Source organism: Mytilus trossulus, chromosome 8 (genome assembly GCF_036588685.1).
Source record: "Mytilus trossulus isolate FHL-02 chromosome 8, PNRI_Mtr1.1.1.hap1, whole genome shotgun sequence".
In the NCBI taxonomy this organism is placed as follows: Eukaryota; Metazoa; Mollusca; class Bivalvia; order Mytilida; family Mytilidae; genus Mytilus; species Mytilus trossulus.
Genome location: NC_086380.1, coordinates 26,230,307 through 26,256,540, shown reverse-complemented (window position 1 = coordinate 26,256,540; position 26,234 = coordinate 26,230,307). Strand labels below are relative to the sequence as shown.

The 26,234-nt window shown below is 31.8% G+C and overlaps 1 protein-coding gene across 1 annotated transcript; it reads left to right on the top strand.

Annotated features, from left to right (window-relative positions):
* Nucleotides 1-2,681: 2,681 nt before the first annotated feature.
* Nucleotides 2,682-26,234, top strand: LOC134727513 (probable serine/threonine-protein kinase roco6). Its single transcript, XM_063591894.1, has 9 exons — nucleotides 2,682-2,687; nucleotides 4,452-4,545; nucleotides 6,950-6,997; nucleotides 7,831-8,130; nucleotides 8,457-8,708; nucleotides 21,589-22,305; nucleotides 23,365-23,474; nucleotides 24,197-25,141; nucleotides 26,205-26,234. The coding sequence occupies exons 1-9, from the start codon at nucleotides 2,682-2,684 to the stop codon at nucleotides 26,232-26,234; spliced, it is 2,502 nt and encodes an 833-aa protein (XP_063447964.1).

The following is a 26,234-nucleotide window of genomic DNA, read 5'->3' as shown; positions in this document are numbered from 1 at the left end:
ATAAAAACTGATGTATGTTTTTAGGCTACTATATATGATTAGTATATTGAAAATGAAATACAGTTTGGAGACATAATCTCAGGAACATTGTTTCAAAAACAAGATATAGAATTAAGAATGAAAATGAGGAATGTGTCAAAGAGACAACAACCCGACCATAGAGCAGACAACATCTGAGGGTCACGTATACACATAACTCTATATTAAAGGACTACTTCCATAATGCTAACTAGAAATGCAGAGTATGTTGTAGCAAAGCTGAATTAATCTTCTTTTACGAACAGTATTTGAATATTTAATGTAACGAATATCAACATACTACAACTTAATTGAAATCAAGATTATCGTCACATATAACATGTATGAACACATCAAATTAATAGCGAAAATTGAAGTAATTAAAGGAAAATCACTGTACATTAACATTTAAAGTACACATTTAATGTGATGAATGAATTAATTTATCAATTCCATTATTTGTTTTTTTTTCTATAGATTATCAATGCATCACCGATGGAGATATAAAAGCGACGAAACCATGTCAGGAAATATACCAACAAGTGTAAGTTACATCATTACAAGACAATGTGATATTTTAGATATGCAGCCTTTGCATGGAAGTTCTTGCTTAGTACCTTTTGAATTTCAGATACAAAAATAACAACACTACACGTCATTGACTAAAATACAACAGGTTATTACCAAACCACTGTTTGATGTATGTTATTGATTGCATACATTTATTTTTTTAAATTGAAAATATGCTAAAATTAAACACTTACTGTTCATCTTTTTGTTATTAACAACCACAATGAAGTATTCAGAATAATAAGGGATGGTAATAAACGTAGCAGTAGGACTGCAATGACCTAATGAAAAGTGATATGTGAGAAAATTAGTAGGCTGATTGTTTCTTGCTTAAAGTCAAATGGAAAAGTTGAAAAAAGACTGAAAAGCTTACTTTAATTCTATCTAGTCTGTAGCTCGGTGAATGTCATGAATATTTTAAATTTTTCGTAGAAGCAATTGACACTGTTCCTCCTTTTCTGGTCTTTACTGTCATACTTTTTGTTTCTAGATTTTGATTTGCAGCTCTAGTTTTTGCCTGTTTCATGGAGGGATTTTGTCTCTCGTGTCTTTCAAACGGTGAGATAACAAAGCCAGATAATCTGCCAAATCTAGGTCTTCTAGCCTTTGTGCGAAGTTCCAGTGTATACCTCTTGGTGTAGTGTCTAGTTCATGCTTAGTTACCAAGTCAATAGCTATCAAGAATGATGTAGGGGAGAGTAGGCAGCCTTGTTTCACACCATTATTTCCATTGAAAAGGGTTTGTGAATGATGATTATTGTATCAACTGTACTATGAAATCCTCGTGCATTGCCTTGATCATGTTCACCATTTTGTTTGTATACAATAATGCCTTAGCAATTGTCACATCCCGACTTTGTTCTTTATCAAACACCCTTTCAAAATCGACAAAGTTGATGTAGAGGAATAATTGCAATTCTACTGATTGTTCAATGATGGTACGTAGTGTTGCTTTTTGGTCAGTGCAGCTTCTGTTTGATCTGAAACCTGCTTGTTCATCTCTTAGTACCTGATCAATTGCATCTTTAATTTGGGTGAGTATAAGACGCATTACTGGCTTTTTAAGTTTGCAAACAAAATATTTATCTTTGTAGTGAAGAAACTGATTCGTTATTTATGTTATATTGGCACCTCAAAGCTTAATTGAGGAGTGTTATCTTTATTTTGTATCGCCAAACTAAATAAGAAAAAATCAAACACATTTTATCAATGCAGTAACATAATTAAAAGTAACAAAATTATTTGCTATTTCAGTTCACACTCTTGACAAGCAATAGCGTTTATTCAGTGGTTTTGTATGTTCGTTGTCAGTTACAGCACATATCCTTTTCTTGGACACATATTTTCTATGGAGACGATGATATTATATAAACACATCTAAATACTAACGCTGTATAATTGAATTAAGTATATTAATTGAGGGTATTTGCACTATTAAAATATATAAGCAAGTTTACTTGTGCTTATAACTCAGACGTTTTACTATTCAAACATGTATACATATTTGTTTGTAGGTATCTCAAATTGAAATAAGATTCTTTGACTTCATAAAACATAGAATGTTAATAGTAACGACCATATCGTGGCACTGAAACATGAAGGCCATAGCCTCTTTGTTTTTTTTTGTTAATATGAAATTTATTTTGTTGTTACCCTTTTCAGATCGCTCAAAAACGACAACCTAACAGTTCAGTACATTGACAGTAATACACACAGTGACACGAGTAAGTAATAAATTGTTAATAAACAAATTATAAGTAGATCTATGACAAGTGCATCACAATTTCAAATAAAAATGACGATCTACATGAAGACTAGATTTATCTTGACAATTTTGGTCCGGTGCAAACGCCAATCCACACTGTAGATGTGCTATAAAATCCTCTATGTTATCCAATATGTCTGATGTTGCACCTTCAATGCCCTCAATTTAGATCGTCAGAAATGTTGTTTTCTTTGCTAGTCTGCAAAACATCAGTTCACCGTATTTACGATTTCGTCGTTCCGAGTATAAGATTAACAAGAAGGAATCCGCAGGGTCTGTTCGTCGCTTCTTCAAATGATTGTTGAAAAAGTCCACCCTAGACGGAAACATGACGGTTTGACGGTCAATGATATTGTAAAAAGCATAAGTTTATGTCAGTTTCGTTTTTGGTAAGTTACCACTACCGATAAATTTCTGTGATTAAATTTGTTTATTAACAATTTATTACTTACTCGTGTCGCCTTCCGTAAATAGATTGTTGATTCTTTCATCTTCAGCGCTGCAGATCATTCAAAATTTTCATATTCCTCTTCTTGTGATTATAAAATTCGTCGCTTTCTCAAACCGGGATATCGTGGGAAATTTTTATTTGGGAAAGCACAATTTTCTGTTTTTCTCCATAGAGTGGCTACCATTCTTGTCCAATAATCTCATCAAAGACACGAGGATTGAAATTTTGTTTTTGCGCTAGACGCGCGTTTCGTCTACAAAAGACTCACCAGTGACGGTCGAGTTAAAAAAGATGTAAAGAGCCAAATAAAGTACGAAGTTGGAGAGCATTGAGGGTAAAAATATATTGTACAGTGTATTAACCACACGATTCTTTTTGGGAACGAATAGCAAATACTCGTTGTAGCTTGTTTTTCATAAAATTCGTCTTTCATCACGAAGACGGTCAATATACCATCATGGAAAAAAAAAACTCGATTTATTAAAAACAAAATCACAGGGTTGATAAAATTTGTCCTCTTCCTTCAGACGACTGCTGCTGCTGAGGAAATTAATTCTTTTCCTTAAAAGAGGGACAAAAGATACCAAAGGGACATTCAAACTCATAAATCTAAAATAAATTGACAACACCATGGCTAAAAATGAAAAAGACAAACAGTAAAACAATAGTACACATGACACAACATAGAAAACTAAAGAATACACAACACGAACCCCACCAAAAACTAGGGGTGATCTCAGAAGCTCCGGAAGGGTAGGCAGATCCTGCTCCACATTTGGCACCCGTCGTGTTACTTATGTGTTAACAAATCTGGTTAATAGTCTTATTCGGTAGGTCACATTCATGAAAGGGAAAGGGATTGTAGATACAACGAAAGGAACATATCCGATATCATTTGTGAAACGGTTATTCAAACTCGTGATGGCGTCCGTAAAATTTACGAAGGAATGATTTCAACTTCACCATTTACGAACGTTACAAAAACATGATACGGAATAATATTAAGAGCTGGACAGAGTGATATAAACAGTGGGACGACCGATAAAACTTTTTATCTTTCTTTCTAAGAAGTTCCTGCATGAAATCAGCCTCATAATAATAAAGAAACAAGTCGACAAGTAGAGGGGCACAGTTTGTTCCTATTGGAATGTCGACAGTCTGTTGAAAAACACGTTCTCCAAACGAAACAAATATGTTTTCAAAAGAGGGAACTGCTGCTGTTGCTGCCGAGGACATTTTATAACATATTTTAAAGGAGGGAACTGCTGCGGTTGTTGCTGCTGTTGTTGTATCTGCTATATAAGGAGGAAGTGTTGCTGATGCTATTGCTACAGTTGCTGTGCTTAATTGTTTTTCGTACGATTCGAAGATTATGTGACCAAGCATATATGCGTCGACATAGGTTTTACCTTTGTTGAATGTTAACACAATCTCTTATAGATTTCTTGTTGAAATGCAGTCAGTAAAACAGGTTATTCTTTAGGCGACATGTGTTATAACCTGTTGTCTTTACATGTGATCCATACTAACCCAAGAATTGAAGCTATAAATAACAAAATACCGAAGAAAGATATATTTTCCAGAAGTCTTATAAAAAGTGTTTATATCAGTGATCGCATTATAAAAGTTATAACAAATTGAAAAAAGCCATACTATCAAATTAGTATATTTCAATACATTGTAATTTCAGGAGTCTCCGATGCATACCAAGTTTCATATATCATTATTTTCATAATTGCTGGTGAGTAGATAGTATATCGCATACCACATTCATTTGTTCTAGAAAATACTGCGATGTTGTAAAATGCAGTTCTGTTGATACACCATGTGATAGTATATACAACATAAAAAAAAATCTAAAATGTGTCAATACACAATGTTGTCCAATTTTATAGAACTTATTGGTATCAACTCAAAAATTCGTCTTGGATTTGTTAACACATAATGTTAAGTCTTTTTAATGAGACAGTTATTTACGAACATGTACTTAAGATCCAAAATATATGGTATCAAAATGAGAATGGAAATGGGTAATGTGTCAAAAAGACATCAACCCGACCAAAGAGCAGACATCAACCGAAGGTAAAATAAATCTTCAACACAACGTGAAAAATCAGCAGCCTGAAGTGGTCAGCAGCTGACCTTTATTATTAATGTGTACTTATTTCTTTCTAAAATGTTATAACTCTCCTTTCCTGGATTTAGATATTTCGATTTTAAACGGGAAACTCCACACTAAAATTTACGAGAAAAGATACGATTTTTCGTTCCCTATTGTTAATTTTCCATTTTTAGATGGTGATGTTTCTTTGGCACCATCTTAAGGTGTTTATGTGTCACAACTTGTTCGCTATGCCCGTGTTTGTTGTGACGTTTTTGATTTTAACAAACGCAACTTATGTATTACTGGTAAATTATTAAACCAGGAATATCGTTACCATAAATTACTTTTATACCTTTACCATGTTTACTATTTTTTTCCATTTTGGTTTTGAAGTTTGGTTGTACTTATTTCAAACGGGATAACACTTCCTCATTTTTACAAAAATGTTGTTAACCGTGCGCGGAAATTTAGAAATGACCCATGTTCACTTGTCGCTTCTTTAAATAAACTTATTATAAAAGGTGCCTATTCAACACTGTAATAAGATCATTGAATATTGTTTTTGTTGGTATACATATTGATTTTGTTAACAGTAAATTAAAAGCTAACTTAATATTACTAGTATGTTATATACATATACATATTCATGAATCTACACTCTGTCGATACCTGTAACTTGGCATAGCACAATGTCATGTTTTTCTCTGGTTGTTTTGTACGTTTTTACACTAAATCCATTGGAAGGTGGATATGTACGGATTGATAGTTAAGTCTTAGATGCATGTTTTTTTTTAATTAGTTGTTAGTGGCTTTGTACTAGCTGTCAGATAACTGCGAGTACTCTCATATCTGTTCATTGTGTGTGTCCTTCTTTGTCCGGATGTATTAGTACCCGGCCACGTCCACTTGTATTTTTGTCCATCTGATGAGTTGAGCCTTTTTCAACTGATTTTTATACTTCGTTCTTATGTTGTACTGTTATACCACTATCCTAGGGTAGGGGAGGGTTGGGATCCCGCTTGCATTTTTAACCCCGCCACATTTTTTATGTATGTGTCTGTCCAAAGTCAGGAGCCTGTAATTCAGTGGTTGTCGTTTGTTTTATGTGTTACATATTTGTTTTTCGTTTATTTTTTTCACATAAATAAGGCCGTTAGTTTTCTCGTTTGAATTGTTTTACATTGTCTTATCAGGGGCTTTTATAGCTGACTATGCGGTATGGGCTTTGCTCATTGTTGAGGGCCGTAAAGCTGTTAATGTCCGTGTCATTTTGTCTTTTGTTGATAGTTGTCTCATTGGCAATCATACCACACCTTCTTTTTTATAGTTCGCTGAACATGAACCCAAACCAATATAAATTAACGAATACAAAAAAAAAATGATATTATCAAAGGCCAAACGTCCCTGATTTGGGTCAGACGAAAAAATGCATCGATACTTAAACATGTTTTTTTTATATCTAAACATTCCCCTATTCCTCTAGCCAATGCAGAATAAATGACAATTGTACATATATTAACAAATGACAACTAGCAGTTACTGATATGCCAGCTCCAGGGGTTTAGTATCACACTATCATAAAATATATATAAAAAAACATAACCCGTGTCACGCCAACAACAGGTTTTAGAATAAATGTGTGTATTTCCGATGCCAAGACCCTATGACTATATCCGCATATGGCACAATTGTTTTGAATTTTTGGAACGTTGCCATCTAAAAATGGAAAATGGTAGTTTATTATGGATAGTGAATGTGACCTACTGTAATCACATAAGCAACACGACGGGTGCCACATGAAGAGCAGGATCGGCTTACCCTTCCGGAGCACCCGATATCACCCCTAGTTTTTGGTGGGGTTCGTGTTGTTTATACATTAGTTTTCTATGTTGTGACATGTGTACTATTGTTTTTTCTGTTTGTCCTTTTCATTTTTAGCCATGGCGTTGTCAGTTTGTTTTCGATTGATGAGTTTGACTGTCCCTTTCGTATCTTTTGTCCCTCTTTTATACTCATATTTGATTACCATTTTATATTTCAGTTTATATTGCCATTATCATAATTACATCGTTGAAGTGTTATGTCTTTGGTAAGTTCCTTATTTTATCACTACTATAATAAACTAAAATACGCATAAGCTGTACATTTTGAGAGATGTCCAAATGTATTTTTCATAGTTGGTATAGGAAGTACAGTCCAGTATAGTTCGATGTAACAGAATACTCTGACTTACAAAAGAGGAACAAAAGATACTAGAGGGACAGTCAAACGCACAGATTGGAAATAAACTGACAACGCCATGGCTAAAACATAGAAAACAAAAGACAAAAGCACAACAGACCCCACAAAAACTTCGGGTGATCTCAGGTGCTCCGGAAGAGTAGGCAGAACCTGCTCCATAGTCGTGTTGCTTCTGTTTTTGTAAATCCGATAAATAGTCTAATTCGTAGGTAAAATTCGTGAAAAGGGAAAGGTATTGGAGCTACGACATAATGAACATACCCGATATCATATGTGAAACGATTATTCCATAACGGTCAACCAACTCTTGACGGCGTCTGTAAAATTTACGAAGAGATGATTTCAACTTCTCTATTTGGAACTTTTGGTTTAATAGCTTCCTACTGAGCAGCAATCCTCTTTCAAATTATGCAAAACAACAATCTAAATTGCGTAAAAAGATATTATTACATTTGTTTTATATTTTACAACTAATGTGATAATTAGGGGATAAACATTGTGAAAGGAAATGACTGACACTTAATTCATACTATGTAAGTGGAACTGGCAGCATGTTTAATTATAATCTTTATATCATGTTATTTAAACTTTCATGTGACTTTTGGAAAAGTCTCTTCTCATTTTTATATATTTTAAAAACAAAACTTACAGAATGAACTAAAATGTTTATTTGCTTTTTAGTCTTACCAACAATTCTTTCTCAAGAAACTATTACATATGATCAAGGAGGAAAAACAACTGTATTGAAATGTTATGTTCGATCTTATTTACCACTTACGTCTGCTGGATGGTGTAGACTTCTTTTGAATAACGAATTTGTGGACACAAAGTCAAGTTTGGAATCGAACGGCAAAGGACTGAGGACAGTTATTTTTGAGACATCTGATGAACTTCAATACGATATATACAAATGCAAGGCTAGTAACATAATTGGCGCCGTGGAAAGTCTACCTGTACAGCTGAATGAAAAAGAAAATGACGGTATATATTATTGGTTATAATCATAATATAGTGTTGCAATAAAAATATAAATTCTGAATCATCATTATACTAAGTACACAACGCCATCAGAACAGCATCAATTCATAAACACAATTACTAGAGAAATGTAAATAATCTTCAGAACAACATGATAATTTTACGGTGAACTTCCAAAAAAAAAACCCAACTAAATAAGTTTGAAAAGAGGACTCAGTCTAGCAAATCGCATTACGTTTTTTGTTCATTTTAAGTGAACGTTTAAAGCTGAAAGATTAAAAAATGAGTTCCTTGTTCAAAATTTTTGTTCTCTTTAATTTTGTTTCAAGAGCCCCTACTGTCATCAACACATGAAGATATACACACGGATATACATGAACTCTTTCAAAATGAAGAGTGTGGAAAACATTATTTTGCAAGAGTTATTATTATTGGTAAAAATGGAGTCGGGAAAACCAGTTTAATGCGTAGATTACTGTGGGGGACAAAAGACCAGTCATCATCTACCCAAAGTACAGATGGTATCGATATTAAGAAATGCAATATCAATATTGAAGATGGAAGTTGGAGCCCATGCAATAGTAAGAAGCTCTTATTCAAATTATACTATTTTATCATATGTTTAGTAGTAAACATGGTAAATACAGTAGTTTTAAATATTTGATAAAAAGCCTGCTGTTTAATCCATTTCGCGCAACTTTGATGCGCACCCTTTATCGCATACCTATTATCATACCCCCTACTTTTTTCTATAAAAGTCAGTTTTTATCTATGTAAGCTTAAGAAATATTTTTCATAAAAAGAGTTCCAATAGAACGATCATTCAGGCAAGACGAAATTTATTTAATGAGGTCATTATTTGGTACGTACATGTGAAGTCACGAACGTCAAATTTTCATATCTTTTTACACACTAAACGCAACTATAAAAAATACAAAACACACCAAAAAATACAAAAATAAACAAAATTTTTAAAAACAACAACCCGCGAATTGTAAGGTAACCCAGGTGCCTTGGATAAGTAATTGAGCAGCTCTTTTAAGGCTTTCAAAACAAGACAAAAATAGAACTGAAGGTAACCAAGTGCTATGGATTAGAAAACAGTTAATTCAATATAATACTCTACTGTTGAAATATATGATAAAGCATATTAAACATGGCAAAATCCGTATTACATGCCGTATCACCCTCGACCAATATCATCCCTCGGGCCTAAATGCCCTTGGGCTGGTTTTGGTGTATCAGGATGATACGACATATGATACGGATGTTGCCATGTATTATTCTCCATTTATCATATATTCACATAAAAGATAATAGAAAGAAAAACTCTATACAAATATAGAATTACTTTTGTAAAATATTTTGACCACGTACATCACCTTAGACAAATTATATTGCAAAATGCAAAGCTTGTGTAATAAAACTTTTATGGTTAATGCTATAACCACCAATGGGTCAATTTGTGTTCTTTTGAAAAAAGTAAAATCACAAAAATACCGAACTCAGAGGAAAATCAATTTGGAAAGTCCATAATCACATGGCAAAATCAAAACGCATCAAAAACAAATGGACAAGAACTGTCATATTCCTGACTTGGAACAGGCATTTTCAAATGTAGAAAATGGTGGATTAAACCTGGTTCTATAGCGCTAACCCTCTCACTTTAATAACAGTCTCATCAAATTCCGCTACATTTACATGATGCGTTAAATAAACAGTCACAATTAATAAAATAGTCAAAATATGGGTACATCAGTCATCATCGTATAAAAATTTTAAAAGGAACAATTTAACAGGACACAAAAACATCTACTATTTTCGAACAAATGGATTGATTTGAGTGTCTGACGTCAGAAAAATTATATACGTCACATAAATTTGTCGTTCAATGTGCATACAATAGTTATCAAAAGTACCAGGATTATAAACAATTTTAAAATTTACATATGCAATGAACGCATACAGGGTTAAAAAATCTAAAGTATGTGAGAATAAATTACAGAAATAGACCGAGATTCAAACTAGTCCAAAAGTAATACATAGAATTTATCAGAATCCAAAACTTTTAAAAGGAACAATTTAACAGGACACAATAACATCTACAATCTACGAACACATGGATTGATTTGAGTGTCTGACGTCAGAAAATTTATATACGTCACATAAATTTGTCGTTCAATGTGCATACAAACAATTTTAGAATTTTCATAGGCAATGTACGCATACAGGGTTAAAAAAACAAAAGTATGTAAGAATAAATTACAGAAATAGACCGAGATTCAAACTAGTCCAAAAGTTATACATAGAATTTATGAGAATCCAAAAAATGTTAATTCCACTACGCCATTGATTGATTTTGACGTTTGTGGTTCAACGTATATAGTAATTCATAATAGAAATATATCATAATGACATATTATAGACAAATATCATACTAACGGGATCTTTTAAAGTACAGAGTCACGTTATAAGCACAAAAGAAATACAAAGAGTCACATATACAAAACAAATCATCAAAAAATGAAAGCCAATACAAACACTTTGACGATATGTATGAGTACCGAGCCACGTCAAACGGATATCACATACAACCATTCAATAGTAAAAGTAATCTTAATAATAGAACAAAAACAAATAAAAGAACAATAAAACATGTTGTTAAAATGATACACAACATCAGTACGCAGAATCTATACATCAAGACCATCGTGTATCATTTGAGAAGTTGATACGGAATATTTATCAACAAGGTCTTGGTACCTTCCGATGAACTTTTTTAGAAAAAGGACGAGACGTTCTTTGACATACCCCTGGTTCATCAACTTTCTACTCAGACACTGATGAAGTTTCACAAAGTCTGAGTAGGAGCTGCAAGCTCTTGACTATCGAATAAGTTGGGAAATATATATCCCATATGCAGGTGAAGTTGGTATATTGCTACTAAGGTGGGGGAAATTTATAATTTCGAAATTAAAATCGTCTCGTTTGTCATAGATTCTGGTACTGTGATGACTGTGTAAGTCAAATTCGAGATAAAGGTCTAGAAATGAGGCGGAGGAAGCCGTGTCTGTTGTTTCTTTAATCTCGAGTTCTGGGGGATATATTAATGGAACCCAATCAGAAAAGTTCGGATTGTTTAAGGAAAGAACATAATCAATATATCTGAAAGTGAAATTAAATAATCTGGCTTCTTTGATCTTTTTGTTTTTGACAAGTGTCTGGAGAAACTCCGATTCATATGAAAATAAGAAGAGGTCGGAAAGAAGAGGCGCACAGTTTGTTCCCATAGGAATGCCGACAACTTGTTGGAAAAGTCTACCTCCAAACTCAACAAATATGTTGTCGATAAGAAACTCCAGCATACTGACTACTTGTTCTTCTGTGTAGCATAAAAAGTAAAAACACAAAAATACCGAACTCCGAGGAAAATTCAAAAAGGAAAATCAAAAATCAAAAGTCCAAACACATCAAACGAATGGGTAACAACTGTCATATTCCTGACTTGTGATGTAGCTCTTTTCCGTCTTTTCAAACCAGTAAGATCTGAACCTTTACATGAAGAAAAGAGGAGATTCCTTCCTGTTGATTTTGCCAATAGAGGAATCGATGCATTTGATTGTATACGTTTATGATTTACCTTTTTGTTTGTCACTATTAACGAATTTGCTTTATGAAATCCCAAAGTAATAAATTTATAGCGTATGCTACAATTTTTATGTTGAAAGGCAATGTGGATAATTTCTTTTAGGCGATTTTTCAATTTTACATGGGGAATGGTGGTATACAGGGTTGAAAAATCAAAAGTTTTGATGGAACTTATTTCAGAAAGAGACCGAGATTTGAAATTGTCTAGAAGTTCTTTAGAATTTTTAAAAATCCACATATGGTTAATACCACTACGCGAGTAAACAGTTTCACAGTATTTCTGAAGACCCTCTTTCACTGCGGACAGAATTTTAGTCAATCTAATAGACAATTCTTTAGTGGAACATGAAGATGAGCCACCAATATACCGTTGTTTGTACGGAATTTAATGCTTTGGTATCCAATACAAACAAGGTAAGTCCTCCGATTTGGTGTTCAATGTAATGTTTATTGAAGCCATGAAGGACTTATGATTTGCTAAAATCTCATCCTTGTCAAATGATATGTCTTTGTATGTGGGATTACCTGAGTGCTCCGTTATACCCAATTCTTTTTCAAGACATTCGTAGTAATACGATTTACATACAAAGACAATATTATTTGAAGATTTGTCCGCAGGAACAACAACATACTTATCATGAAGAGTTGATAGACATTTCATGACCTCTTTGTCTCTGAAAACGGACTTTGGTCGATCGTTCACACAGTTTTTCAACTTGTGAATGCGACGTTTTATCAGAAACCGATAGTTTTAACCCATTCTGACAAAGTGTCCAGTTCAACTTCTTCTCGCTAAGCCCATGCTCTGGAGTAGTCCTTAATAGAATCCATAATTATTTTGAAGTTATGGTTCCAATTGATGTGTTGGGGTTCTCTAAACTTAGGACCATGAGAAATCACCTTTCGGAGATTTTCATGTTGAATTATATTTAGATCCCCAGTTATAACATGACCAGAGGGGCTGTAATTATAAGGCGAGTGGGAACAGTCACATGTCTGAGGGTTTTTAAGGTATTGTTCTAAGTCAAGGTCCTGCAATGCCTGTTTATAGTTATATATTTTAGGTGCAATAGTTTTGGTGTAACTGTAGGATACAATAGGAACATACTGATTTTGAAAATAAATAGGAATTTTAGATGTTACCTCCTTGTGATGTAGAACGTTGCAGATATTGATTGCATCGATTCCTCTATTGGCAAAATCAACAGGAAGGAATCTCCTCTTTTCTTCATGTAAAGGTTCAGATCTTACTGGTTTGAAAAGATGGAAAAGAGCTACATCACAAATAATACTGTTAGTCCGTAATGAAATCACTAGCCGAAGAACAAAAAACTCGGTTCTGTTATAAAGATATTGTATAGTTGAAATGAGCTGTTGTAAACTCGTGGTGATACGATTATGTTCAGGAATATACTATCATTATGCTCAGCTCTTATTCGTTTTTTCCGGTTATGATTATTATTAAGTTCCATTATGGTGTATAAGCCCTTCAACTTTGTTTTCAAATTTTTCAAATTCTACATCGATCATTGATGAAAAGACGTTAGTTTTCGAAATTCGCGCCTGTGCAGTGAAATTGGTATTGTTCGATTTAGTAATAGATTATTGGCCTAGGCCGTGATATTCGAATTTATTCTGAGCGTAAGCGATGGATAAAATTAACGAATATCACGGCCCAGGCCATGTATAAATTTCCAATTATCTATGCCTTCCATGAATTGTTTCGATTCTAATAGGACAAATCTGATCATTAAAACAACTGTAGCGAGGGTGGGTATGCTGCGAGTGTAGCTTTTCTTTTTTACTCCCTGTTAGATAAAGCTCGAACATTCTAATAAAATCCGTAGCTTGCATTGATTATTTCATGAACAACAGCCGAACAAAAATCTGTTTCATTTTCAAAACCAACAATTGCCATTTAAATTCACATGTTTTTCTCGAAAGCTACCGTCAAATCCAAAGTTGACATTTCGTAACTAAGGAGCCGCCATGTTGACTTGCTGAAATCAGTAGTTATGCGAATAATGCGATAGAATAGAAAATCAAACAAAACCTACCTTGAGAATCAATTTTAATACAATAGTAAACGACATTAAATGGTTCACGTAACAGAAAACTTGCAACTCTAGCGTTTTCATTTGTATGACGTCATGTTTTGAAATGACTTTAATAGCGCAAAAACATAAATAAACTTTCGCGGAATTTTATTTTATTTTTATTTCTTTTGTTTGTTTCTCCGAGCTCTTGTGCATTAAATTACTTCTGTTTATTATGCATCCGAATAAGAATAAAAGTGTCTTTTTTAGTTGCAATTTTTTAAACAATAAAATCGGCAAAGGGTTTGCAAATAGGTTTCAATACATGTGGGTTTATGTGGGAAGTATATTGTAACAACTATTATTATGTACATCTCGGAGTCTGCGCTAAGTAAAGATATATCGAGAATTTTATCACAGTGTTGTTTACAAAGCGAAAGAAGCACGTCATATTAAAATTTTCTTGTCATGCTTTTCGAAAATAGTTGGAAACGAACGTTTTTGTGATATTTGATAACGATTAACTTATTTAACAATCATGATTTAGATATATAATCATGTAAATGCACCTAAAATATTACCCTTCATTTAACGCGTGTTTGGCTTTAATATAAAATGTCAACTCTGGTATCTATAATATGTTTATTTTACAACCAAAGGGTCGATGCCACTGCTGGTGTAGTTTTTAATTCCCCGAAGGTAGTACCAGCCAAGTAGTCGGCACTTCTGTGTTGACTTGATTTATCATTTTAAAATATGTTCATAATTATAAATTTTACTTGGACACGTCAGGAATTGTTAATAATATACAAATATATTGATTCAATTAAAAAAATATATATTAGAAGATTTGGTGTATTGTCAATGATACAATATTTTGTCAAGGTCACAATGTATAAAAATAAAAAGTATATGTCAAAGTACGGCCTTAAACACGGAGCCATTACGCTCGCTAAACCGCTCGCTATAAAGGGCATTAACATGACTAGTGTAAAACAATTCAAGCAGGAAACCAACGGTCTTGTCTGTAAAAAAAAAGATCTTCGCCCTTAGACAGTAGTGTCCCATTACAAATGTAAAAGACTAACTATAAAATAGCAAAAGAAATGGATTAAGGAGGCTCGCGGGTATAACTATTTTTTTTTATATAATTTGTAAATACATATTTATATTATTACAGATCTATTTTAAATGAGAATTTCACAATTAACATATTAAAACCACCACTTATGCAATGGTGTAAAAGAACAAACACTAAAAAAGAGAGAAATATTTTTATAAAAACTTAAAACAACCTCAGATCTCAGAATGAATAATCGAGTTAATATATATTCTTTGTATGTTTATAATCTTGTATGAATATTGTTAGTGCTTCATAAGCCTCTAAAGGCTGGCCGATATGGTATACTATTGCTAATGTATTGAAATGTAATTGTAATTTTATGTATATTGTATCAGGTTGCACTTTAAATAAAATAAAATCTAAAATCTATAGGATTTTGTGAATTTTTTCTATAAATAAATTTTATCCTATTCTAAAGGGAAAAAAGAAATAAAGATACGGGGTTAATTTAAGCTCACAATTTTCCTCGAAATAAGTATGCATTTTTATTGAGATTTTTTTTTCTGTTGAACTATTAGGAGAAAAAAAAGAATTATCGAAAATAAAAAAGAACTAAATTACAGAAATCGCTTAATATTTATAATAGTTTAATTTAAGTACAGTTTTTTTGCAAAAAAATAATTACAAATATGGGTCATCGATGAGTTTTAAAATTTATTTTAAATTTAATGAAAAAAGTTTTTTTTTTCTCAAGAGAGATATAATTTGGAGCTTTTTCAATGACATAAATGTTTTAAAATTCACTTGGGACTAGAATGAATTGATTTTTGTACCATGTAATTAATTACTAACTAATAGTGCAATAAATAAAATTTGTAATGAAAAAACCCAAATGTTTCAATGTTTGGTGATTTTTGTTTATCCGCGAGTCTCCTCAAATAGACATTTAAACAAAAAGACGTAAACAGACTATTAACGAAACAAATTAATCAATGACACAATTTAAAACAATATTAAAAAAATGTTGGTGCCTATATAACATAGACCGTACGGGTAGTAATAAAAAGATATATGAAGAGTTTCAATAAGAAAACTTGGCGTAGACTTAATTATGGGATTACATTAATGTATTACAACAGAACTAATAAACACGAAAGTACAATTTAAGAGTAATCGCAGCTACTAAAAGTTAAAAGCCAAATACAATAAACAACCATACGAAACTAGAGACTAATAACAACTCAAACACATCCTAGGAATTTAGCTATGGACAGTCAAAGAAGTTTTGACAACATAAAAGTATGGATAGACAGAAGGATCTAATAGATGCTATCTAATAATAGATATGTATCATGATATATGTAACTAAAGCAATCTCTAAATAGAAAATGAGCGTGATTCTGTATTTATAACCCTCCCCGAAAAAGAAAATCGAAAGAAATCATAGTTTTGTTTTTCTTTGACAAAATCGATGTTAGTGGCCATGTAAACAATATTGAAAGATCTTATTTCAAAATGAATTAGATAATATTTTAAAGATTCGATGAGTGTACTTAGATCACATAGTAATTTCCTTGGTTTTAGTACAATGTTCCCGTGTATTTCAGCATGTGAAATTCCGTTTTAAACAAGTTTATTTTTTTAGGTACAGCAAATTTCACATCTCATATCTTTGTATTTATGAATGAATTTAGTAAATGTTTTAAAAAATGTAAAAATGGTTACGAAATCCCTAACTCAATAATTTACCAGTGATTGTTTACTTTTGTAAAAATTAAGTATCTCTGATGAGTTTGAACTTTGGTGCATAGTTGTATTATTATCTATCATACCACATCATATTATTTGTATATATATTAAACACCAAACACGTACGTGTAGTATCGATTGTCAATAAGCACTGAGACAGCAAATACTTAACGTTCTTATTTCCGTTTAAGCATTTCAATGTTCCTTATCTTTCTCTCTTGATCTAAATAAATCAATCTTTAAACTATCTATTTCAGATTTGATTGTTTTCATTATTGAAAAATGTCATTACTTATATCAAAGCTTGGCATAATTTAAATTCCGTTTTTAACCAAATATAAACAGTGCAAGTGTTAGGAGTCACATTTTCAACTACTGCTCTGTAAAATACATGTTAAATGAATTCAAATGAATACGTACGAATACTTTCATATGCCTAAAATATAACCTGCTTCAACTGTTTTTATTAACGCGTATAGTAAGAATATTTTCTTTTTTTCCCCAAGTAAATATCTTTTATTATATATTTGCTGTTTTAACAATTTACTCGGATTACAGCGTTAGTCCGAGTATCCCTGAAATTAGTTACTGAATTTCCAGGGGAAAAGTTCAGTAAAGTAAACTAAAGTATTAAAGTGTTAATTATATATATAACATATACATTCTTTTAAATACAGTGTATAAATATGAAGAATAAAATTTCATAGTATAAATCACATGTTTACGGAAAATGAATTTGCCTTCCGAATTTGTATTTCTTTTCCCATGTTTATAATCTTTGACGCAATTATTTGTACTTGACCTTTTGTGCTGGGTTAGTTACAAATCATTGTCCGAAAGCTAGTGCATGTTTGTTGTGAAAATACATTGTTGGATTCGATAACACTTGTTTGGTAAGTGTTATATACTATTCTTTATCAATTTTGTCATAGAAACAAAATAAATGTATCTAAAGAGAAACAGATTAAATGTTTCTGGAAATATTATAGAAAGAATAAAGGTTTTAACATGTGATTTGATACCAACATACACACAATTACTTGATGATATTTGGTACAAAACAAATCAGTGTTGAATTATAATCATTTTAGTTTTTAAATAGTATAATAAATAAAGTGTCTTGTTTAGTTTGTTTAAACATACAAAAAATGAAAAACCAAACACTACAGTATGTATTATATAAAGTCTAGCATAGCTTTTCATTTTCACAAAATATACATATACAATATAAAGTCTAGCATAGCTATTAAATTTAACCCCGTTGGTATACATTTCAATTACATATATTTTTGAATATTTTTAAGCAGCTTACTTATTGTTTTATTTTTATACTCCATCAGATAATATCTATATTTATATTCTTGTTTGAATATTTCATAAACATTAACTTGATTTATCTTATTATTTGAAACACAATTGCATTTGTGTAGAGTGAATAAAATGTCTGTTAAGAGATAATTAATATCATTTAATGAGTCCTCTTCCATTTTATATCCTACTACTAAGTGGTTTAAAGTAACTATATGCTCACCAACATGAAGCTTATTTAATAGGATACACATTTTATTCCAAAAAAAATAAAAATAAGTACATATCCGGAAGTTGTGTTGATAAGTATTTGGTACCCCACACACTGAACACAAATTGGTGTTCTTAATTTTCCATGTGAAAAGATGTGTACGTACATGTAACATATAATGTAATAATTTCCATCGAACCATTTTTAATTTTTTGTCTTCTAAATTATTAAAAATAAGATTTAATGTGTATTTAATTTTTGGTTAATTTTATCTATATTTAGTTCTTTCCTTCATTTTTAAAATCCTATAGGAATATCTTTACTTAAATTTGATAGGATTACATAAATATCTTTATTACTAATTTTTTGTAAATCATATATAATTGTGCCTTGTTTTAACAATAGTTGTTTTTTACACATAACAATAGTTTTTGATGAGTTTTGTTTTTGTAATATATCTTTCCAATGATTTGGCATGTTCACTTTTCTACATCGGTTAGAGGTATAGGAGGAGATCTCACAAACATGTTTAACCCCGCCGCATTTTTGCGCCTGTCCCAAGTCAAGAGCTTTTTTCTGGCCTTTGTTAGTCTTGTTTTATTTTATTTTGAATTCTTGTGTACAATTTGGAAATTAGTATGGCGTTAATTATCACTTGACTAGTATATATTTGTTTAGGGGCCAGCTGAAGGACGCCTCCGGGTGCGGGAATTTCTAGCTACATTGAAGACCTGTTGGTGACCTTCTGCTGTTGTTTTTTATTTGGTCGGGTTGTTGTCTCTTTGACACATTCCCCATTTCCATTGTCAATTTTATCTTTCTTATTTGTATTATTTTTGCAATCCAATTTCTTTTACATTTTAACTTATTGAGTATTTTTTCTTTTGATATTTTACCTTTGTCATCAATTATGTCATTGACATAGATTATGTTGTCTTTTATCCAATGATTAAAAACTAAACTGTGCCCATTTAACTTTATGTATTTGTTACCCCATATAATTTGTTGTCTAATGGTTCTAAAGTTTTCTGGTTTATTTGTTTGACCACCGCCATATTTTACCCAGGTTTTAAGTATTTCAAAGTAAAATTAGGGATTTTGTTGTTTTTTATATTTATTGATTTTAAATTAATCAGATTCATGTGAAATATTAAAAAAATTGATCCATATTGATTAAAGTATAATGTGAGAATAATTTTCCAATTTGACTGTTCACCTCCTATTAATCTTTTCGCCCATTTAATTTTTATCGCATCAATAAACTTGTCGATATCTATCATTCCAAGTCCTCCCTCAGTTTTTTTCATTTTAATTGTTTTTCTGTCACTTTTTTCTTTTTTATGGTCCCAAATGAATTCATAAATCATTTTTTTAAACTTAAATAGTGAATCTTTGTCAATATCAGTTACATAAGCTAAATATGTTATATTTTGTATAACTAGAGATTTCACAACAGCTACTTTTCCGATAATTCTTTTTCCATGAGTTAAGAATTTTTTTCAGATTTTTGAAGTTGTTTTTCTATTTTTAAATTCATACATTGAGATTTATTATATCCAAAGTGAATACCTAAGCTTTTAACAGTCTCCTTGCTCCAGTTAATATTCTCAAAGTTTTTCTGAATGTGTTTTAATTCACCGTAACCTAATCCTTTAGTTTTAAAATAAGTTTACTTCGATTTAAAATAAGTCTTGATAGAGAACCATATACTTCAATTATATTAAGTGACTGAGAGATTTCGTCTTTAGAGCAGAGAAACAACATGGTATCATCAGCTAACAGGCTTATTATTAGACTGTGCGTTTTTCCATCTAACTATATATTTATTCCTTTAAGATTATTGTCGTTTCTTATTATACAGGCTAATATTTCGACTGCAAAGACAAATAAAATGGCGCTTAAAGGACATCCTTGGCGAATTCCTCTAACATTTTTCAGTGGGCTTGAAATCCATCCATTGTTTGAGATACATGCCTTGATATTTGTATACAGGGTTTTAAAATCTTAACATAGAATTTTCAATACCAAATTTTGTTAGTGATTGATACATGAATTCCCAGTCTAGGGAATCAAAGGCTTTGGAGAAAAAGTAAAGCAGCTCTGCTCCATCTTTTTTTTTCTATATTTTCAATATTCATAACTTTTTGTATTTGAGAAGCAATCTTTAATACTAAAATTTATGTTTTCTCTTGAAAGCTGAAGATAATGAAAGAAAACGAAAATACAATTATAGCAGTCGATAATAAAGCCACATAAACATCTCTGTCTATTGAGTCATGTATTGTGATCGACACATATCATGGTATCGTATAATAATGTTATACCGATGTATATAAAGACAATAATACATTACCGCCGTTTAATCGTCATAAATCGATTAACTTAAAACTAATCCGGGTCACAAATCAAAACTTAGGGAAACACATCAACTTTACGAGGAAACAAAACTCGGTAAACATAAACTTTTAAAAAAACAAACGCATAAATATATAGAAACGGGCGAGGTGACAACAACTGCTATATTACTGAGTAGGTATATGACATTTTAAGGAAACTGGTTGGCTCAACCTGGTTTTATGGCTATCCAAACCTTCCACTTATATGGGAATGTTAATAAAAACCCGTTTAAATGAACATTACGTGAGAGGAATATAGTATAAATAAATGCAAGAACACGCAGGACAGAGAAATACATAAATGAATAAAAGAAAAGTACATTTCAACATGTAAACTGCAGTATTACTACGAAAACTTACAAATGATTTTCAACATAACACACACACAGCACAATAGAATGATCAACTGTACATCTGACGAATGTCACATAATAGCACTAACAGTAAAGTTTGTATCACATCTTTTTCTTCTTATTCGTTTATCACCAACACTAGAGTTACAGCCCTTGGATGGTGTAAACTCCCAAAAAAACGTGTATGGTGTAATGGTGTTAGGTGTATGGTGCAATGGTGTAAGGTGTATGGTGCTATGGTGTATGGTGTAAGGGGAATGGTGTAATGGTGTATGAGGTATGGTGTGATTGTGTAACGTGTGATCGGGAATGGTGTGAATGATGGTTTACGACATTTCATTAGTTGAAAACGAAGTTCTTTTTATTTTGTTTTTTTCAAATAGTAAACATAAACAATAATAATAATCTTAATCTTTGAAATTTAATTGCATTATGGGTAATTTTGGATCGTGTAGATAGAATGGGTAATGGTGTATGGTGTAATGTGTAAGGTGTATGGTGCAAAGGTGTAACGTGTATGGTGTAATGGTACAAGGTGTATGGTGTAATGGTGTATGGTGTATGGTGTTATGGTGTATGGTGTTAGTGGGAAGTTTGCACCATCCAAGGACTGTATTATCCTCAGCATTGTAATGCAACAGAAAAAAAAGCACACTGAAACTAAAGATTGATTGCTTATTTTTTATCATTCTCACAGAGATAGATCACGATCTAGCCAGATTGATTCAACAGGTGTATACAGAGAAGAAAGAGAATAAAAACGAGACGACCGAACAAAATATTGAAGACAGCTATTTTGGTCAAAAGAATTCAAGCTTCAGTTCAGACGACTCAATAGCAGACATCCACCAGGCACTCATTCTACAAAAGAAAATGACAAATGACGAACAAATGGAAATGAGTACAAAGTCATGTCAAGATAAAACAGATCAAACAGAAGTTTTTGAAAGCAGTTTTAACGTTGGAATTAGTAATTTTACGGAAGATAGTTCCGACATGTTTGACACATCTGTCGATAAAATAAAAGAGGAAAATACAAATAATTTTATCGACGAAAGTAAAGAAAACGGAAACACGATGAACGATGGGAAGGAAAGAGCGAGAACAAATAAATTCAAAAGGTTTGAAAACAATCCAATGAAAAGCAATGAAGTTGAAAATGAAAGAGATATACAAAGTGAGGAGAATATTGCCCAAATGACTAATTCCATCATGCAGTCATGTGTTCATCGGAATGCAAATGATTCGCATGATATGTCGGCGTTCTGTGCATTGTGGGATTTTGCTGGTCAGAAAGATTTCTATGCTACACATCAAGTCTTTCTGTCAAAGTGTGCAGTTTTTCTTCTAGTGACAGACAGTTTAGAGTCTAGTTGTGCTGAAAAATTATGGATTGATTTCCAAGACACAGCACGTAAGTTCTTAAATGGAATTGAGTTTAATTCTTTTTTTTCAATTTCAAAAAGAAACAAATCTGAATGCATAATAAAATCTTTTCATTCATGAAGAATTGCAAAAAAGGCACAAGGTAATTTTAAAAAGAAAGTCCTTAAAAACTCATAGAAATAAACGTCATTAACTACGAGAACGAGTGAATATTAAATGTCCTATACATGTCTTGGTACAGGAATTGTCGAAATTGGCGAGTTAAACCTAGTTTAAAATCTAATTGAACCTCAAACATATATTACAGTTAGTTAAATTTGTTCCGTTAGGGTGAGAAAATTTGGTTGCTACATGGAAAAACATAATACATGTAACTGGTGAATATGGCAATACTTGGGATATATCCGTTAAAACTGTGCAAACTTACATCTCAAACATAAAACACAACTGACAAAAGGTATTTATAAACATACAAATAAATATAAAAAGACGCCAATACAATGTGTTTTTTTATGGTTGATAGCCTTAGTCAAGTACTGAATTGCTTAGTAAAGACACAAGTAGTTTAACGCTGTTCAAAATTCATAAATCGAATGAGAGAGCACATATTCGTGTTACAAACTGAAAACGAGAGAAACACATCAACTGCAAGAGGAAAACAACGGAAAAACGGATACGCTGAAGTATAACAAATCAAACGCCAATGCAACATACATAGATCCGCACTATTAGATAATAATTGCGATATTTCTAACTTTGTACAGGACATTCATGAAAAAAAAATCATAGGTCAATCTTAGTTTTTCTAGCCAAATATCGCTGTCATAAGCAATGTTTAAAATACCGCTAGAATTACATCATAATATGATAAAAAAAATAATTAGTTGAAACAAACACTATATCCCTTTTTTCATGGACTACATTTTGGAATTAGAAAGGTTCTGCTCTACTGTTGCCCTTTATTTTTAGCAGATGTGTCATGTCTTATGTCAAAGAAGATTTTTTTATCAGAATTATTTAGTACTTGATTTTGTTCATGTATGTGCTGATGGTATGTTCAATTGTAGAACGACCATTTTCTTTACAGAGTATGTCAGATTCTGGTTTGACGCGATTCATTGTTACTGGTCAACGACAAAGGAAAACAGATTAGATCCTCCAATAATTGTTGTATGTACAAATGAAGACAAAATAAAGGTAAAGTTCTGCCTAACAATACATTGTCTTGATATTTTTAAAATGCATAAAGACGTAAAATAAAACTGAAGTTGTGTTGATACTAGTAACAAAAGAAAGAAAAAAAGATGAAAAAGATTAAATTTGCCAAAAGAAAATATGCCAAAAATAAATTAAAAAAATTACAATCAGTCATTGTTTAAAAAAAGAATCGAGTTAATATAGATCCGTAGCATTGAATTGAATTGCCATGTCTGATCATAACGCATATTGCGATGCCTGTCAAAAATGCAATGGCTTATAGTGTGTGACGACTTACATGTAGTTCATCTCAGAAAATAAGACTTATACATCAAATTTAATTGAAAAATATATATCTAAGAAATTTGAAAAGACCAAAATAATATGGGATGTACATGATTCTTGTAAAATCATATTTTGTATCCATCACCCATTTTCTCAAAATTTTAGCTATAAATCCAGACTTGAATGGTCGTAACTGGATTACTTAAAATTTATTCATTGTAAATACACAATTTTTTTACAGCGTTATGTTTGATTATAATATTTTTAAAATTCATTGATATTTTCCACTTGTATCACATGTTTTGGAACTAAACAAGAACGAGATTTTAACGAGACTGAACGAGCCTGAAAAGTCAGAAGAATACAATTTGAAATGACGTATTTGCCAATAATAGTAACGACAATTGTATATTAGTTATCACATATGTATATTACAGGACCCACACAAACGTGCAAAGCGTCAAGACAAATTCAAAAAGAATTTAAGCAAGATTCTGAAAGAACAGCAAAAAGAACATTTGAGAAACATTCATTTTGTTTCGAATATTGAAGATGACGACATTGTGTTTGAAGAGATACGAAAAGAAATATCTAGCCTTGCTATGACTATGAAAGATTGGGGTAGAGACTGTCCACTTAAATGGCTTTTATTTCAACAAGTTATAGAAAGATTGAAAAACAGTCAAGTGCCAATTGATACAACTACGAATTTACGTACAATTGCAAAACATGACAGCATTGGCTTACACAATGATGATGAATTTAAACGATGCTTGCAATACTTTAATGACATCGGAACAGTTATTTACTTTGATGAGGAAAATTTAAAAGATCATGTTATTTTGAACTCAAAATGGCTGATTGATGCTTTTAGATGTCTAGTATCTGATAAAATAGAATTTTCTATCGAACTTTCAAATGACTGGCAAACACTAAGAGAAACTGGGGAACTGACTTCCGAACTAATACGTCTTTTGTTCCGGAAAGAACCAAAATTGAAGTTTTTGGAGAACGAAAAACATTTACTTGAAGTTATGAAACGGTTCGATATTATTGTGAAGCTATTGGATTCAAACGCATTATACATGCCATGCATGATGGACTCCTGCTCTTTTAACAAAGTTAAGAAAAAGTTAATGAACAAAAATCAAACCGTTAACATTACTAGTTGGTTATGCTTAGAGTTTGAGTTTCTTCCTCCAGCTTTTTTTAATCACATTATTGCGTGGTACATTAAACATTATCATGTGAGTGCTATACATGAACAGGGAACCCGTACTAACAGGAAGGCATTGTATCGTCAGATTGGTGTATTTGATTTAGACATTTCTCGTTGTCAACAACTAGTGGTTTGTGAGGGACCAAATGTTGTTGCCCTTCAGGTATGGGATACACGAATGTCCGGTCAAGAATTTGGAGATTTGGCAACAAACCTATTTAGATTCCTTAAAACAATCCAAAAAAAATACAGTCTAAAAATATCATATACAAAATCATTCAAATGTAAAAATGGGGACTTTAACATAAATCGAAAGAGAATTGATGAGTTAATATCTGAGGATTATCGGTGTTCAGAGCATTCGACAAATCACGTGTCTGCCGATTTAGTAAAGCCCTGGGGATTCATGGATGAACTATAGTAAGTACAGTAATTACTGAAATAATGTATCATATATTATACATGTTATAAGCAATTATTTATAAAGTTTGTAACAGAAAGGTATCATTTGAATATGGTTTGATTATTATAACCGCTTAAATGGCCAAGTAATTTGTGTGTTCATTGCAAATACGGTGATTACAAATGTCATGTATTAAGTCAGGAAAATTACCATCATGATTGTTATATTATAGTTCGTTTCTGTGTGTGTAACATTTTAACGTTGTGTTTCCGTTGTGTCGTTTGTTTTCTCTTATATTTGAATGTGAATTCACATTACTATAAGACGTGTCACGGTACTTTTCTATCCCAATTTCATGTATTTCATTTTGATGTTATGTTTGTTATTTTCATCAGATTTTGTCTAATGCTTAGTCCATTTCCGTTTTAGTTTGTTTCCCCGATTTTGTTTTTTGTCCATAGATTAACGAGTTTTGAACAGCGATATACTTCTGTTGGCTTAGTATGCCCTGTTAATTACTGCTTCATCATCGGTTAATGGAGAGCGAGAAAGCTTTTTGAGGTGTAAACGTTCACCATGATGAATCAGCAAAGTATTGAGACGTGTGTTTGAAATACGGATTGCTTGTATTTTGACCATATAGCCTTATCTCTTTGTTATGTAAATGTTTTACATTTTTTCATGTCTGGTATTTTTTAAAGCTTATTATTTTGGTGTTCTAATTTTAAACAGCTACATACTAACATATTTGTGCCCCTGTCAGTTGATCTAAATGGCCAAACATATTATATTTTCTTATTTGTATAATATTTCCCCATATCAGGTTGATGCCTCTCCATTCAATTTAGCATGA

What these genes read in the sequence shown, in the direction of transcription:
- LOC134727513 (XM_063591894.1), top strand. An exon ending in CATTATTTTCATAATTGCTG is followed by an intron (nt 4,546 to 6,949) that starts GTGAGTAGATAG and finishes TTTATATTTCAG; the next exon opens with TTTATATTGCCATTATCATA. An exon ending in AAGTTGGAGCCCATGCAATA is followed by an intron (nt 8,709 to 21,588) that starts GTAAGAAGCTCT and finishes TCATTCTCACAG; the next exon opens with AGATAGATCACGATCTAGCC.